The sequence below is a fragment of the Homalodisca vitripennis genome, chromosome 2, assembly GCF_021130785.1.
Source record: "Homalodisca vitripennis isolate AUS2020 chromosome 2, UT_GWSS_2.1, whole genome shotgun sequence".
NCBI classification, from domain to species: domain Eukaryota; kingdom Metazoa; phylum Arthropoda; class Insecta; order Hemiptera; family Cicadellidae; genus Homalodisca; species Homalodisca vitripennis.
This window is the reverse complement of record NC_060208.1, coordinates 36188579-36204049: the sequence shown is the minus strand read 5'-3', so window position 1 is coordinate 36204049 and position 15471 is coordinate 36188579. Positions and strand designations below refer to the sequence as shown.

General features: G+C 35.4%; 1 protein-coding gene across 8 annotated transcripts in view; it reads left to right on the top strand.

Moving 5' to 3' along the window:
- The window catches only part of LOC124353807 (PHD finger protein 20-like protein 1), a 66134-nt gene that overhangs the window by 39589 nt on the left and 11074 nt on the right, over window positions 1–15471 (top strand). For 5 of the 8 annotated variants that reach the window (XM_046803815.1, XM_046803810.1, XM_046803811.1 and 2 more), the window contains 6 exons: window positions 1260–1720; window positions 2202–2308; window positions 3162–3305; window positions 7583–7693; window positions 10174–10304; window positions 11880–12046. In XM_046803815.1, coding sequence (XP_046659771.1) covers window positions 1260–1720; window positions 2202–2308; window positions 3162–3305; window positions 7583–7693; window positions 10174–10304; window positions 11880–12046 — 1121 coding nt within the window. The remainder of the gene's footprint in view (window positions 1–1259; window positions 1721–2201; window positions 2309–3161; window positions 3306–7582; window positions 7694–10173; window positions 10305–11879; window positions 12047–15471) is intronic. The other 3 variants (XM_046803813.1, XM_046803812.1, XM_046803814.1) reach the window with 3 other exon arrangements.

Here is a 15471-nt window from a genome sequence, read left to right as displayed (position 1 = left end):
AAAATACATCACAGTTACAGAAGTGTTGAACAAAGTAAATATAAACAACCGGCCCGTATTAGACTACAATCCCCAGGATGATCGCAATAAACCAAAACAGCTCATCTGGAAAATACGTTTTTCAAAATGTTGGAAGCAACCAGTTGTCTCAAAGTTGATTATTTTTATTGAATAATGTATGGAAGTATATGGTAAGATCGATTTCGATTGGATTTTCCGTGAAATATTCTGTCTATGACGCAAAAAGTGACAGCTGTGCAGTAGGCGGGTTGGTCTCAGTTAAACAGAAGTACGTCCTCATCATCAAAAATATTACTATTTCCACTGCTAAAGCATTGAAGATGGTCGTATAAAACTTCTAGAGTCAACATCATTTTTTGTGTGATTTCTATATAAAATTTTAATATAATTTTCAATGTTCGTGTTGGTTAAAGAAATTGAGAAAAAAAATTACATTGTGCTATGAAATTGTTTAACTCTTTGAATGCCAACGTCCGATTTTACCGGACGTTTGGGAAAAAAAATCACTAAAAATCAAAAACTTAATATTTTAAAACTAATATTGTATTAAATTGTTTGTGAAGAACTGTTATTTACAAAATAAATTGTTATAGTACACTTCCAATCAACTGACTTTAACGAAAATCAATCTAGAACTTACATATAAACATCTTTGGTTGACATACCTACCGGAAACAATGTGATATTAGTTTCTTAAATGTTGTATAACTCACTCATTATTGAAGATAATAATATACATTTTTCAAGATTTATAGACAATTGAATTCCCTTTCCAGTGATATGGACCAAGAAAAGGATATGATTTTTTTGGTAATGATAATTAGGTTAAAGAATGAAATTTAAATAAATTCTGGAAATTTTTTGACGTATGTCCATTTTTAATATTCTTAAATTTAACTTTATGGAAACTTTGTTATTTTATGTTAATTAGGCAGAGTTTTCAAAGAAAAATTACAAAAAAGTATGTTGATAGCTTATTAAATAATCAAATTGTGAATTTTTTACTGAAACCTTGCAAAATGCCTTCAAAAGGGCCAGCACTTTTAGGTGCACCCACTAGAAAAATACCTGGCACTTTTCAGTACACCCACTCAATAAATACTTGGCACTCAAAGGGTTAACATATGTATTTTAATTAACATTTTACTTATTTTATATTTAATTGTTATTAATGTTATTGGAGTATTTTTAAGATTCTGTGGGTGAGTGAATTTATTTAGTAGTATACTTATTTTCAGGCACCACAGCCCCCACCAGTGGAAGAGCAAGTGAAACCCACAGTAGAGGTGAAGGAAGACTCAGAAATCCCTGCCCCTGAGGAAGCCTCCCCAGCTCCCCCTTCCACCGCACCCTCTCCAGTCACCACGACACACTCTGTCCCCGTTATAAGACCTGTTTCCAAGCAGACAGCACTGGTCCCAAAGACAACCGCTTCAACTGAGCCTGCATCCCAAGTACCTCCCACTTCCACACAAAAGAGTCATCCAACCCCCACAGTCAGGACCCCAATTACCATCACCAAATACGTGCCCCCTGGACAGAAACCTGCTGTGTCATCACTGACCAAGCTGACAATATCCATGACAGCCCAAACCTCTGACAAGGAGGTTAAACCGACCATCAAGACTCTGTTGCCGATGCGACCACCTCCACAGGAAGCTAAGGAGGCACAAGAAGCTCCAAAGCTCAAAGAAGTCACGTAAGGGATCGTAATTGTTGTGTAGATATTTGTTGTACTTTGGTTAGTTAGCTTAGTGACTTGTTCTTTTGGTGTTTTTTCTTCACCAACAGAATTTTAATTAAGGATAGGCTATTAAACATTTTTAAAGAAAACCCGTTCAAATCCATTTGCATTTTTTCATTGACTTCCTATCCAGGAATTGAACCTGTGACCGCTGCTATAGCATCATTACCTTTAATTTACTAACTGTGAAGGTCAATAATCTTAATATACAGTCATATCTTGTGGTTATTTAGGTATGGATTAATTGTGTTGGGGGTTGATAATTCAGCTGAACAAATTTAAAACGTAATAAAAATCTCAATGAGATAAAAATCAGACCATTAAAAAGAAATAAATGGGTAAGAAGTAAAATCACAAACTAGATTTTAAATCTTTATTCTGTAGTTGGCACATAATTTTAGAAAACACTACTTTATATTTCTATTGTATGTTGCAGAGTCAAAGAAGAATCAGAGGAAGAAGCACCAGTTAGGATAAAACCGCGGAAACGCACAGTCTCGGAACCTTTCCCCAAGAAACCCAAACTTGTCAAACATCCCACAGGTTAGTAGAGTTGTGTGATACAATCACGCAATTAGTGATCTCATATTGAAATTAAACTATTCATCATGTATAAATTCAAGAAATCTAAACCTATACAGAGACAATGTACCATATTTTATGATTTATTTTACTCAGTCATCACAAAATGTACCAAACAAAATATTGTTTTAGAATGTATGTATTGTAAATGGCTTTTGTCATCCCACACCACTCTTGAATGGGACCATAGACATGTAAATAATTTAACCTGTAGCTTTCAGACAGCCAGTGATATATCAAATATTATTTGGACATGTGGGGAAAGTTGATAATTACTCTCATAAAAACAGAGTGTGATATGTTTTTACCTGAAACTACTTCAGAATGCTTTTAGGACTTTAAAAAATAACTGGAAAACGACTAAGGTCGAACGATTTAGAAAATTTACAAATTGTAGTATGTTTTATTTCTGTTTCTGTCATGATTGCTTAAATAGGTTGATCTCGCCACGTCTAAGGTCATCTTTGATGGTTTTCACTTCTGAACTAGCAAGAGTCAAAGGGCTTTTATTGTGATACAGTTATTATTTATTTTGCCATGCAAGCAAGTTATTGTTTATATGTTGTATACATAAATATTCTATGTTCATAATATTATGTGTGCTTTATTATGTGCTTTGTTATGTGCTTTGTGTTAAAATGCATTGTATCGTAGCCTATAGAGAACAATCACATGGCCAGACTTAATTCTCTAAAATTTGATATCACTGAATTTTCGCATTTATGATCAGTGGAGAGTAATGTCTATATTCAACTTTGATGAAAAGAAATGTTACTCTTGTGTAGGTAACTCACAATGATCTTTAACTCTTCAGGTTCATTAGAGGAGGAGCCAGCACTAGATGAGGAGGTGCAACCCTCCCACACAGTTGTTAACCCAAGCTACAGGTTTTCCCGCAACCGCTCCCAGGTGCCGCGGGTCTCACTCGAGAAACTAGTCATCACTCCTGATAGCAACGGTGGGTGGTAAAATAACTAAATGTGTTTTACATTATTAAATGTTTCTTTCTTATTCATTTGTTTATGTTCAAAATGGCTTATGGCAGAGTTCACCAAGAACTCAATTAAGGATATGCTTTTTTAATTGTTAAATTTGTGTTGATTTTAATGAGTGTGTATAACGCCTTGAAGTACAATTAATTAACTTGGGGTTTTTGTATCTTAAAGTAGCATGATGTTGTCCTATGTATAAACTCCACATATGCCACTCTTGTCATTTCAAACTCATGTGATCAATTCTAGATATCAGTACTCAACTTGACTTCAATAATTGGCATTGCGATTCGGGTTTCATCACTACTTGAAAACGCGTGTAATTTTGAAAATTCATACTCCTGTAAACTTGGTATGGTAGTTGGTTACAACATAATTTATTAAACTAACATACAGTTCACTGTCAGTGGAAATATGTACTGAAAAAAGTACAGTAAAACTTTAACTCTAACCTTAAATGAATAACACAAGTGTCTTAAAAAGAGGCTGAGAAAAAATATTGTAACTCCACGATATATTTATATGACAAAATCATTAAAATTATAAATATTTAAAAATTATTTTTGTACTATATATTTATTATAATATGAAATATTTAGTAACATCCTGTAAGAAAATATAAATTCTTACGTAATAAGAAAATCATTACGCATTTTGTACACATTCATTTTTACTTATGGATGTATTATGACAATAATGACTAAAAAACGTCATTGTAAGGGGTTATGCATTGGAGTGGTAGGGGTTGGAACACTGGTCCTGGCAGCTATGAGACACGGAGGGAGACATTTAGATTGTGGACATTGCTTTTATTCATGAAAATCAAACGGGTTTGGCAACAGTATGTGCATACAATCATTGTCAGTTAACTACAGTATTGGACAATACACTTTATTTTGCAGTGTTTACTTTTGGAAATTATATATACAGTAGAATCCCGCTTATCCGAGGTAAATGGGACCGAGACTACCTTGGATAATGAAACACTCGGATAATCCAGAGACGATGTTAAATAGATTATAAATAACTACAAACGTGTTTGTTTTTAAAGACAGTATTATATATGTGCCAAATTCATAAATTACACTTAATTACAAACAGTTGTTGTATAATATACAGTAATATAGAAAGTGTAAAAAAAATTTAAGTTGTGAAAAAGTCTTTGATTTTTGCACTAACCTCTTTCCCCTTTTGGTCGCCGCGATTTTGCACCACCGCTGCAGTGTTAGGAGGTCAAGTGGCGTGTGGACTCCTCTTGCTGTTCGATGTAGGCAATGACAGCGTCGATTGCCTTCAGTCCATCGAAATGAGACACTTTAGGGGTGATATCGTTTGTGTCAGGTTATTTAGTTTTTGTGGATTGTTGACAATGTGCACAATTGCGTCACCACTAAGTTCCATTTGAACATCTTCATTGCACCAAACATGGATATCTTCATTTTATATTTGCTGATAACAAGGAAGCTGATTAGCCTGTTGCGCTAATTCAGATAGGCTTTTATTGTCCTCTGCTGATACATTTTCTTTCTGCTTTGGCAAGATAAAAAGTTTTCATCACTATTTTTGTAGCGTTGTATTTTTAACTTAGTCCCTAGCCGTTGCGGTCCATTGATTTTTTTTCAGAGATTCTGTAACACTCATCCCATCGTCTAGACGTGAAATAAGCGTTTGTAGACTATGTATGTTTTTTTCATGGTCTCAAGAACTGATTGATCTAGTGGCTGTAGTAGCGAGGTCACATTAGAGGTAAAACATGCCTTTAATATCACCACTACAAAGCTTGTCCTCATCGTGGTGTGAAGGTGCATTGTCCATCAATAGGATTGCTTTTCGGAGAAGCTTTCTTGTTTTTTAAAAAATGCCTTGACAACAGGGACAAACTCTTTATAGAACCATTCCTTAAATATCTCTGTTTATCCATGCACTTTTTGTTTCTGTGCATGGTGGGCAAACATTTAACATTGATGTGTTTGAAGACTCTGGGTTTGTGGGCCTTTCCGATCATTAGAGGTCTCAGTTTAATAATGTTCCTGATGAATTGGAACATGCTAAGTTTGTAACACGCTCTTTGCTCTTATTGGATCGGATTTTTAAAATTTACCCGCCAAAGTTTTAGTCAACAGAATACGATAATTGAGCCCATTCTCATCTCAGTTAAATAATTGGTTAGATGTTAGATCAGACTTCAAAACAACTTCTGCCAATTTTTTGTAATTTCTTAAGATTCTGCCGATGATTTTTCACCAACAATATTAAGCTGTCTAAAACCGTGCCGCTTTTTCCACCTGTTTGGTTCCACCCATCTCCAATCACCGACAGTCACTTCACCAACTTCTAGATCTACAGCCACCATTTTAGTTTGTCTCGCCATTGTCTAAACTTGTTAATACTTTCATTTTTGCTTCCAGAGAAATCACTCGCCTTTTTTGTTTTCCACTCATGCTGTAACACTAACACTGTACACTTTTCACAGCTAAAAACACGGGTAGACCACAGCAACAAAAACAACAAATGAAACGAACTTGTCCAAATAACTTGTGCGACTAACTAGCAGTAGAAATGTCTGTGGCGTTCCAGAAATATGGCGCTGTTGCTGTGTCACTCAGTGAAAGTTCATTCCTATAGGCTACGCTCAGACGAACCTCCTTTAAACAAACGTCAGGCGACCTATCATAAATCAATAATTTATACGTCACAAAGAGGATGCGTAATCAAGGATTTGCTATTCAACCTAGCAATAGCCAGAGTACACGCATCACAAATTGATACAGCTGCTGTTCACACACGCATTATCTTATTATTGTACTGCAACTGCTTGGTATACAAAAAAACTTTTTTTATCTACGAAGGCCTCTATTATCCCGGAGCCTCGGTTAATCGGGACTCGGATAAGCGGGATTCTACTGTGTATATATATATATATATATATATATATATACATATAATGTACATAAAAATTTTGAGCTATCGAAAATGTACAAATATCAAGGAACTGGAAGAAGAGTTTTGATTATCCATGTTTCATTGAAATGTATTGTGATTAAGTATTTCTAAGACTTAACATAATTTTAAATGCAATAATTATTTCTTTATTTTAAACATTGGAGTAGTTCTTTTAAAATTATGTATTACATCAAATGTTTTAACATTTTAAAATTAAAATTAATAGAAACTACATTTAAATTACAGTATATTTTTACTTGTATACTCTGTGTGTGAGAAATATGATAACAGGATTACTCATGACCGATAGCGAATGTCTATAATCTTGTTATCCTTTTAGATGGATACTATGTACATAAATTCTACATATCTTCATTTAACATGCCCCAGAGCCAAAGAAATTGGCTAAAGAATTCTCAACTCCATTATTTATGAACCTAGAGAAAAAAAAACAAAGTATTCTGGAATGCTTATAAAATTTACAAAACATTGTGTAATCAACAGTTTTGTTGTATCTTAATGGATTTTCAAAAAATTGATTATATATAAATCTCATAGGAATTTTTTTATCACCAAGAACTGGCTGTAGGAATGCTGAAACGAGTTTAAACTTGGTACAAAAATTGATTTTGTAAATATCTCGACTAAGTTTGTTGGACAGCTTAGTACACTATTTCATTCCATTATGGCAGCCGTTAACACTATAACAAATAGACAACTCCATTAATTTTTTAAACTAGAGAAAAACTAAAAAGTGTTCATGAATGCCTATAAATTTCCACAATTTTGTTGCATTTTGAATGGTTTTATATATACTGAGTGCACGTAAATCCCATGAGAATCGAATAATTGATATTTCAGTTGTCATACAATCTACCCACTTATTTAAACTAGGAAATACTAAGAAATCATTCATTGTCAGTCAATAATGAACTTTAAATAAGGTGCATGGACCCATACACGTGTGCATTTGTGTTTGTGTGTAAACCACTTGTGTGACATTTAATGTAATAAATCATTATTTGAAATATCAATTTCTCAGATATTTTATTTATACTCATATCTGTTAGAAATTGTATAACTTCATCATGGCTAAGTAAAAAACTATTAAATTCTCAGAAATGCATGCGAAATTTTGAATCAATTAATCAATTATGATAATGTACCTGTATTTATCTAAAGTAATAACTTGAACCAGGCTATTAGTCTAATATTGTTGTGTTTTTTCATTGCCTTGTTTATTTTTTTCTAAGATTTTGATTTTGCTTTATTAATTGATTGTTATGTTATTTTTTGATAGGCCGGGTTGTCTTAGGAAATGGTCACTCAGAGGATAAAATCACTAATACTGCAGGTAGACGACAGTTTAAGAATTTTAAGGCTGCCAATAAAATTAGTAAGAGGCCTAAAGGTAGTATTATAGTGTTAAATGTAGTATTTAATGCTAGTTGTTACAGTTTCAATTTAGAAGTAAATGGTTTTAGTTTGTTGACCTTTAATTTTGAGGTTTTGAAATGTATAAAAAATGTGTACATGAAAGATTGCTATTTTTCTATAACTGTCATAGCAAAAGTTTAAAAGGTAAAAACACTTTTTTGTAAAATAATCCTCATGTTTATGAATGGTCAAAATCTTATTATGTATTTAGTAAAAGATTTTGAACAATTAAGTCATTTTACACTTAACTTTTTGAATTAATGAAATTATTGATATGAAATGTTAAATAGAACTATAATTTTGTTGATATTCATAAGGTTTATCCAATTAGACTTAGAAAAAAAATTGGATTTATTAAATCTGTTTTAATTCTTCTCAATTAATGAATTATGACAAAAACAATAACAATTAATACTTTTTATATTTTCCCCTATTGATGAATGTATGTAAGGTATCGGAATCTGTGTTCATTTTCCTTTTAATATTACCTTGTTGTTAAATTTTTAATCTTGGCATTTGGTGTTATAATAAAGAGGCCTAATTGTTACTGTTCAAGCCACAACAATTTCAATACTGACTGAAAATGCTATGTTTGTAATGTACACTTCTGTTGTCTTTCCCCTGTAAGTTCTTTACAATTAGTTTATGTATACATATAACTTACACATTATTTCATTATTTCCTTGTATGTGCTGAGCTTCTGAAATTGACAAAATGTTTCAAATATGAGCTGCCTTTATATGAACTGACGACAATCAGTCAGCCACTGTACTGTCAGCAATATTTATATTTGCTTTTATTGTCAGTCAGTAGAGACACCAGCTATTTGTCTGTCATCGTACCTTGTGCAAGTTAAATTTGTGTTTGAATGGTATCTGTGATATTTGTATCATGCAACTGAGTGGGAAGCAGATAAATGTTGGTTTGTAATGAAATCAATGGAAGGGCCCACCTTGAAATTATTTAGTTGATCAGTACTGATCGCGAGAGAAAAGAAGAGACCTGGATTCTGGCCTATCTGAAATTTGCAGGCGCTACTAGTAGTATGTTGCCGCGCCTTGTTTCGTAATTCCATTATTGTTTCACTGTTCCATTGCTATGATAAACAATTCGCAGGGTTGGCTGTGAGGCGATGCGCCTGAAATTACCGCGCGGCAACACACTAGTACACAGCTGTGCGCCGGCACGAGCCAGGTCTCTTCTTTTCTCTCGCCAACAGTAGTAGAAATGATCAGCTACTGCTCATTTTTCTAAAATGTACTACATCTGCTTTTAATTGTTCATTATCACTGGGAGCATGTTTTAAACAGGGCAACAAGTTTTATGAATGAGAGTGGGAATGACAAGCGATTGCTCGAGTGAGTGCTTTCATGGTGAGTTAAAAAGCTTGAAATTCATAAGGAAATTGAATCTTTCACCAACTCGGTTCTTGTTTCAATACAGTTAGGAAGGTGACTTATACAGGAGATGGGACTTGAGACTCTCATATCTGGAATGTAACTCTTTCATCACCTATGGTGGTTTCGGAAGTACCCTTAAAGCTGTTGGTAGTCCCCAGGTGAAGTGTTGGAGAGGGCTTCTTAGCCCTAACTTCACCTGGTAAAATAAGACATCTTTACTTTACTTTATCGAGGATCTGTATATAACCAAATGCAGGATTAGAGCCACATGAGTGTGTGCGTGTGTGTGGTATTCACAGAGTTCAGTCAGTTTCATTAGTGCAGGCTGTTAAAAAAGAACTTTACAAGATTACCACAACACAACATTGTTTTTTTATCTGATGTTGTAGTTGTGAGCTCTTTGTAAAGTGTCCGAAAGGTTAAAATTCGTATCATTGAGCACAGTCTAAGAATAGTTAAAGTGTGGCAAAATCAAATAGTTTATCAGCATAATCTTAACAGTCAGATATGAAAACCAGGCAAAATATTTTAGACCCTATACATCAGTTGTTACACGTGAAATAACTTGTTTAGTCTATCTCAAATACTTTTTCATTATTAGTCTGAGAAGTTGTCGCTGATGTATCAGTTGTTTTGAGTTTGTTTTCGAGCTTTAAGGGAGGAAGAAGCCTTAAGGGTAAACATAACTTTTTAGGGAGAACAATTTGTAACCCATTTTCTTCAGTCTCTGTTTTCTGTATTAATTTTTGTTTAGTTATGTTTATTTATCAGTACCAAGCGATATGGCTTATTTAATATTCACAAAGATAATAGATTTTACTTACAAGTTATAACTACTAGAAAGTTGTAGAAATTCCGAAATATAGTGTATTTAATAATTAAACAGATAAATTACATTACAGAGCAATATATAATAAATTATGTGAATTGTTAAGAAACAGAAATTAAAGCTAAATTTGTTTCAATGAAGTACAGAATTCAGTTGAGTAAAGTTTATCTAGTGAGAGAATTGACATTTGTAAGTGTGGTGTGGTACGGAGCTATGTGTTGACAGGAGAGAGCACAGTGAGCAGTGAGCCTTTGCCAGACAATGAGGCACAGGATGCGGTGTACGAGAACCTGCGCAAGGAGGAGATAATCAACTGCACTTGTGGCTACATGGAAGAAGATGGTCTAATGATTCAGGTTTGTTTTATTATATTTATTTTTGTAGTTAAAAAATTAGAACGAGTTGATTAATTTGGATTTGTGTATTTACCGCTCGATTTTGAAATGATTATTTAATTTTAAATTTGCTTGATTCTGTAACTGTTCACTTTATGCAGTGGCAGCCGACAATTTTTGTCCGTTGATGCAGTGCATCGTTCTTTTCAAAATTTTATATTGAATCGATTTCACGTAAATAAATTGGTTCTAGCAAGTATTTTACAGTGTTTTATGTATTGTTATTGTTTCTTTTTAATTTAATTAGTTGTAAATCAATAATGTCATTCGTAATATCATCTCGCAAATTTATTATATACAGTCCCAGAAACTAATATTTTTAGCAAGTTCAATTTAGTTATTGTTTTTTTATAGATTTCAATACAGACAACTTTTTAAATTATGTAAAAATATACTTCATTCAATTAATTCTTCTACATAGTTAGCATCCACTATGGTGTTGGATAATTGTGTTTTTCTTTTATAATTTAATTGGCATATGTGACATTACAAAACACGTAAAAATATAATTTTTAATTGTATTTAAGTTTTTATGAAAATCTGTGTAAAATACATTTTTAGTTTTGTATCAATAGAATATTCTAAATTTTAAAAACTATTATTTTTTGCAACCATCTACATTTCAATTTTATGAAACTTAAATCAACAAAAGGGTGTAAAACATCGCAATCCTTTATTTAATTTATAAAGTTTATTTCTTTTATTATAATAATATACTATAACTAACCCACAATATTGCAAGAAAACCAAAGTCAGACTGCCGTTTTGTGAGTGTTTTGACTGCAGATTTAAACTATTACGTTACATAATGGTTTTTTATTTTCTCTAGGGTACATCTACTGATATGATTGTTCTTCTATCAAGTTAAACGACTTTTTTGTGAGAAAATTCAACAATTATTGTAAAGTGATATCAAAGTTTCCAAAGATGAAATGAAATAAAAAATGTCTTTATTGAATACAACATAAAACATATTCAATTGGCGAGGTTAGGACTATTAAGTCCTCTCTTACACCTAACCATAAATTAATAAACTATACTATTACTGTAAAATAAGAGCCACAATACAGTTTACATTACTATTTTACATTCAAAAATTATAATTTCTATTTATATAAAGTAATAAAATGAACTAAAGGTTCTCTATGAAACTAAAAATAAATAAATAAAATAAAACTCAAAAGTATGGAGTATAGTTCAATAAAGTATGGAAGATATACTTTAATTGTGAACTAATCCGTAATGGATGCTAATATAGTTTTAAAAAATTCAGAAAGAAACATTCATGGTGGAAACGTGTGTCCCTTTTACCTAGGATGCATGAATAAGTGCTCGGAAAGTATAAACCTGTGCTTTACACTTAAGTCTGAATGATTCCTTTAGTTCAGATTAATCAGAATACCTATAATACCTTAGGAACAGCATGTGGATATCTATACAGTGTGATAGTACTTTATTAATAATTTTCTAATTTTTGCAGAAAATATTTTTCATGCATCTGGCCTCTTAGATTACAGGATTATTATAATGTTGCAGTGTGATCTTTGCCTCTGCTGGCAACACGGCCTGTGCAACGACATCGACAAGGAGTCGGACGTGCCAGAGAAGTATGTCTGTCACATCTGTCTGAACCCGGCCAGAGAACGTCCATCTACGAGGTTCCTGCACAACCAGGACTGGCTCAAGGAGGGGAAACTGCCCAGGTATGACAAAAATAGACGTACTAAATCACATTTAACTTGGACAAGATCCATATGAATAACAAACATTTTGTACAGTGACTTCTTAGGGGTGCAAATAATTCACTTTTTTTGATGCGTTGGTTTGATCAAAGACAATAGTTAACACAATAATAAATTTACCTAAGGGGTTAATGGATACTCCGTCGCAAAACAGAACACTGTTCAAAAAAGATTGATTTATCATATTGGATAAACCGTGAAAAATCATGCCATTTAGTCTCTTCTAGAATGATTTCAATCATAACAAACAAATTCTTAAATTATCATAAATATATGCAAGTATTGCATTGCAATAAATCATAATTTGTTACAAGCTTACATAAGCAAGAACATTAGTATAGATCCAATAAACTCCTTGTGTACCAATAAAGAGAGGTGTACCTCAGGGTTCTATCCTAGGGCCTGTTCTGTTTGTCCTATTTACATCCGACTTTCCAGCATACATAGAACCCTACAGTAACACCATAATGTATGCCAATGACATGGTTTTTTTTTATTTCTGGAAAGAATAGAGAGGCACTTGAAGTACAGTCATTCATCGCATTGAATGTTACATTGAGTACTGTGCAGTGAACGACCTTGTTTTTAACGAATCAAAGACGAAAGCAATGACTCTTGGCAGCTAGAAAGAACAATTGTCAGGATTTCCAACCTGGACTCTGTAAATCCAGTAGAGCATCTTGGTATTGTGGTCGACAATAGAACATCGTGGATGGACCATGTTGATAAACTGTGCAGCAGACTGAGTAGTGCCATCTTTGCAGTTAGATGAATCAAGCACGTCGGCACAGAGGATACTGTGAAAACAGCTTACAATTCTCTGTTCGAGTCCTATCTCAGATATGGCATTGTCTTGTGGGGCACTACGGCGAGTGGCAACCTGGAGCGTGTTCTCATCATTAAAAAAAAGTTATAAGAATATTGGCTGATCTGACTGGGAGAGACAGCTGCAGGAGTGCTTTTAAAGAAATGGGAATATTGACAGTCACTAACATCTACATGCTGGAAGTGATCTACCTGGCATCCTCAAGACAACTGCAGCGCCACATGGACACTCACACCTCCCAAACCAGGAATGCCACAGACTTTGCTCTGCCGATTCACCACAGTAGTCGCTTTCAATCAAAGGCTTCATATGCTGCAGCCAAGTTTATCAACATCCTTCCTGACACAATTAAGAGAGCTGACCCAATTATCTTAAAGAAAAAACTTCAAGCTTGGTTACTCCAACGACCATTCTACACCATAAGTGAATTTCTGGACTCACCGAATTTTACTAGGTAAAGCAAGTTATGGACTGAAATTTTTTTTTTTTTTTTTTTTTTCCTTTGGGATATTGGGGTGGATTCATAGATCCTCACACGTCAACCTGAGCTTATTGTGTGCCCCTTTGATGTTAGAGGGGTAAGCCTATCTTTCGTGCCCTTAATTAGGCTAAGAAGCTTTCCCCGATACTAGCATCTGGTTCGTCGCCTGGTTGTTTGTCACCGAAAAGAGCCCTTCTCCTTGCTCCCAGTCTCTCACAGTCCAGTATTATGTGTTTTGCAGTCTCTTCAGACTTATTGCAGAGTCTACACTCCGAGGCCTCATTTCGTAAACCTAGAGTGTTTAGGTGTTTCCTGAAGTGGCCGTGTCCAAGTGAATCAAGGCAATCACTTGCTTAACCCGATCCCTGCCCAGCCCCATCAGCCATCTGGTGAATCCGGAGCTAGAAATCGGCAAGCAGTCTTTTGCCGAGTGCTTGTCCTTGGTGACTCTGCCACCGCACGCGGTGTGTCTTCCTGGACCATTTGTTTATACTTTGGTAAGCGCTGACTTGCTTATACCACAAACTCGGTTCTGGACCGGTGTATGGCATGCTTGCTCCGCTTTGGCAAGCCTGTCGGCGCATTCGTTGCCCACCTATGCCTGTGTGTGCCCGGTACCCAACCAAGACGCACACAGTTGCGTGATCCAAGCTTGCAGAGAGTGTTAAAGCACTCCCACACAAGCCTGGATGAAATGCTGTTGGAGTCAAGAGCTTTAAGAGCTGCCTGACTGTCTGACATTATACAGATGTTCATTCCCTGGTACCTTCTGGTGAGGCCTAGGTTGGCACAGGCTAGGATACCATAGATTTTCGGCTTGAAATATGGAGCAGTTCCGACCCAAACTGCCGCTAAGGCAGTTCTAGGGGATTGACTAAACACTCCATATCCAGTTCTACCCTTAATAAGCGAGCCATCCGTGTACCAGACAAAGCTCTTTCTTATTGTTTGGGATGTTATCTTGCGATTTCCACTCATCTCTGGAGTAGAAGTCAACAGAGAATGGCTTATTGAATACGAACTCCGTTCTCATTGTGGTCGGAGACCATTTCGAGAATAGCGCTTGGGTTTTACAGCTTCAGTGATGGCGCCATGGCTCGCGTTAGACGCGCCATTCCTCCACAAGCCAGCAACCATCAGCCGATAAGCTGACTTACGCGCTTCAGCTTTTATATGGACATCAAGAGTAGAAGTCCTAAAGCACCTCGAGGGTCGCTGAGGGACTGCTTCCTGAATGCTCCGGTTACAAAGATTGTGCCAAGCCTTTGTAAGCTTTCAAGCTTGTGGCTTTGGCAGTTACCTGATTCACCTTTGTCCACCAGACTAATGAACCATAAGTGATTTGAGGCCTTACAACTGCTTTGTAAAGCCATAGTGCTATGTGGGGTTTTACGCCCTATGAGAATCCTGCAAGTCTCCTGGACGTCATGAGCGCCCACTTTGCTTTGTGCAGGATATTATTAAGATGATCATTCCACGTAAGCATATGATCTAGAGTCAGTCCTAAATATTTGACTGTCTTTGACCACTCCAGCTGAGTGGATGCGAGTTTCAGCCTAGAAAGAGACTCTAGGTTCTTTTTTTCCTAGTGAATGGTACAACTACTGTCTTAGAGGGATTTACTTTCAGTCCCTCTCCCTGACACCAGTTGTGTACATGTTGAAGGTTGGTATTCATGATATCAACAACAACATTTGTATATTTTTCCCTGTACCATAAGGACTATGTCGTCTGCATATCCTTGGACATAGATTCCGTTGTTAGTAAGGTCCTCAAGTAGACCATCTACTACTAGGTTCCACAGTAGAGGTGACAGGATGCCTCCTTGAGGACATCCCCTTGTGGGTGGTGCGATCACAAGCGATACTTCAATTAAGATCGGCCCTGATCCGTCTGGAGCACAGCATGGCCCTAAGCCACCGGCACAGAGCTGGCTCGAGGCCACGTCGCTGTGCTCCACTTACCATTGCAGTGAATTTGGCATTGTCGAAAAGCTCCTTCAATGTCTATGAAGGTGCACAATGCCAATTCCTTGGCGGACAGGCTATCCTCAATCCTACTGACTAGTTGGTGCAGTTG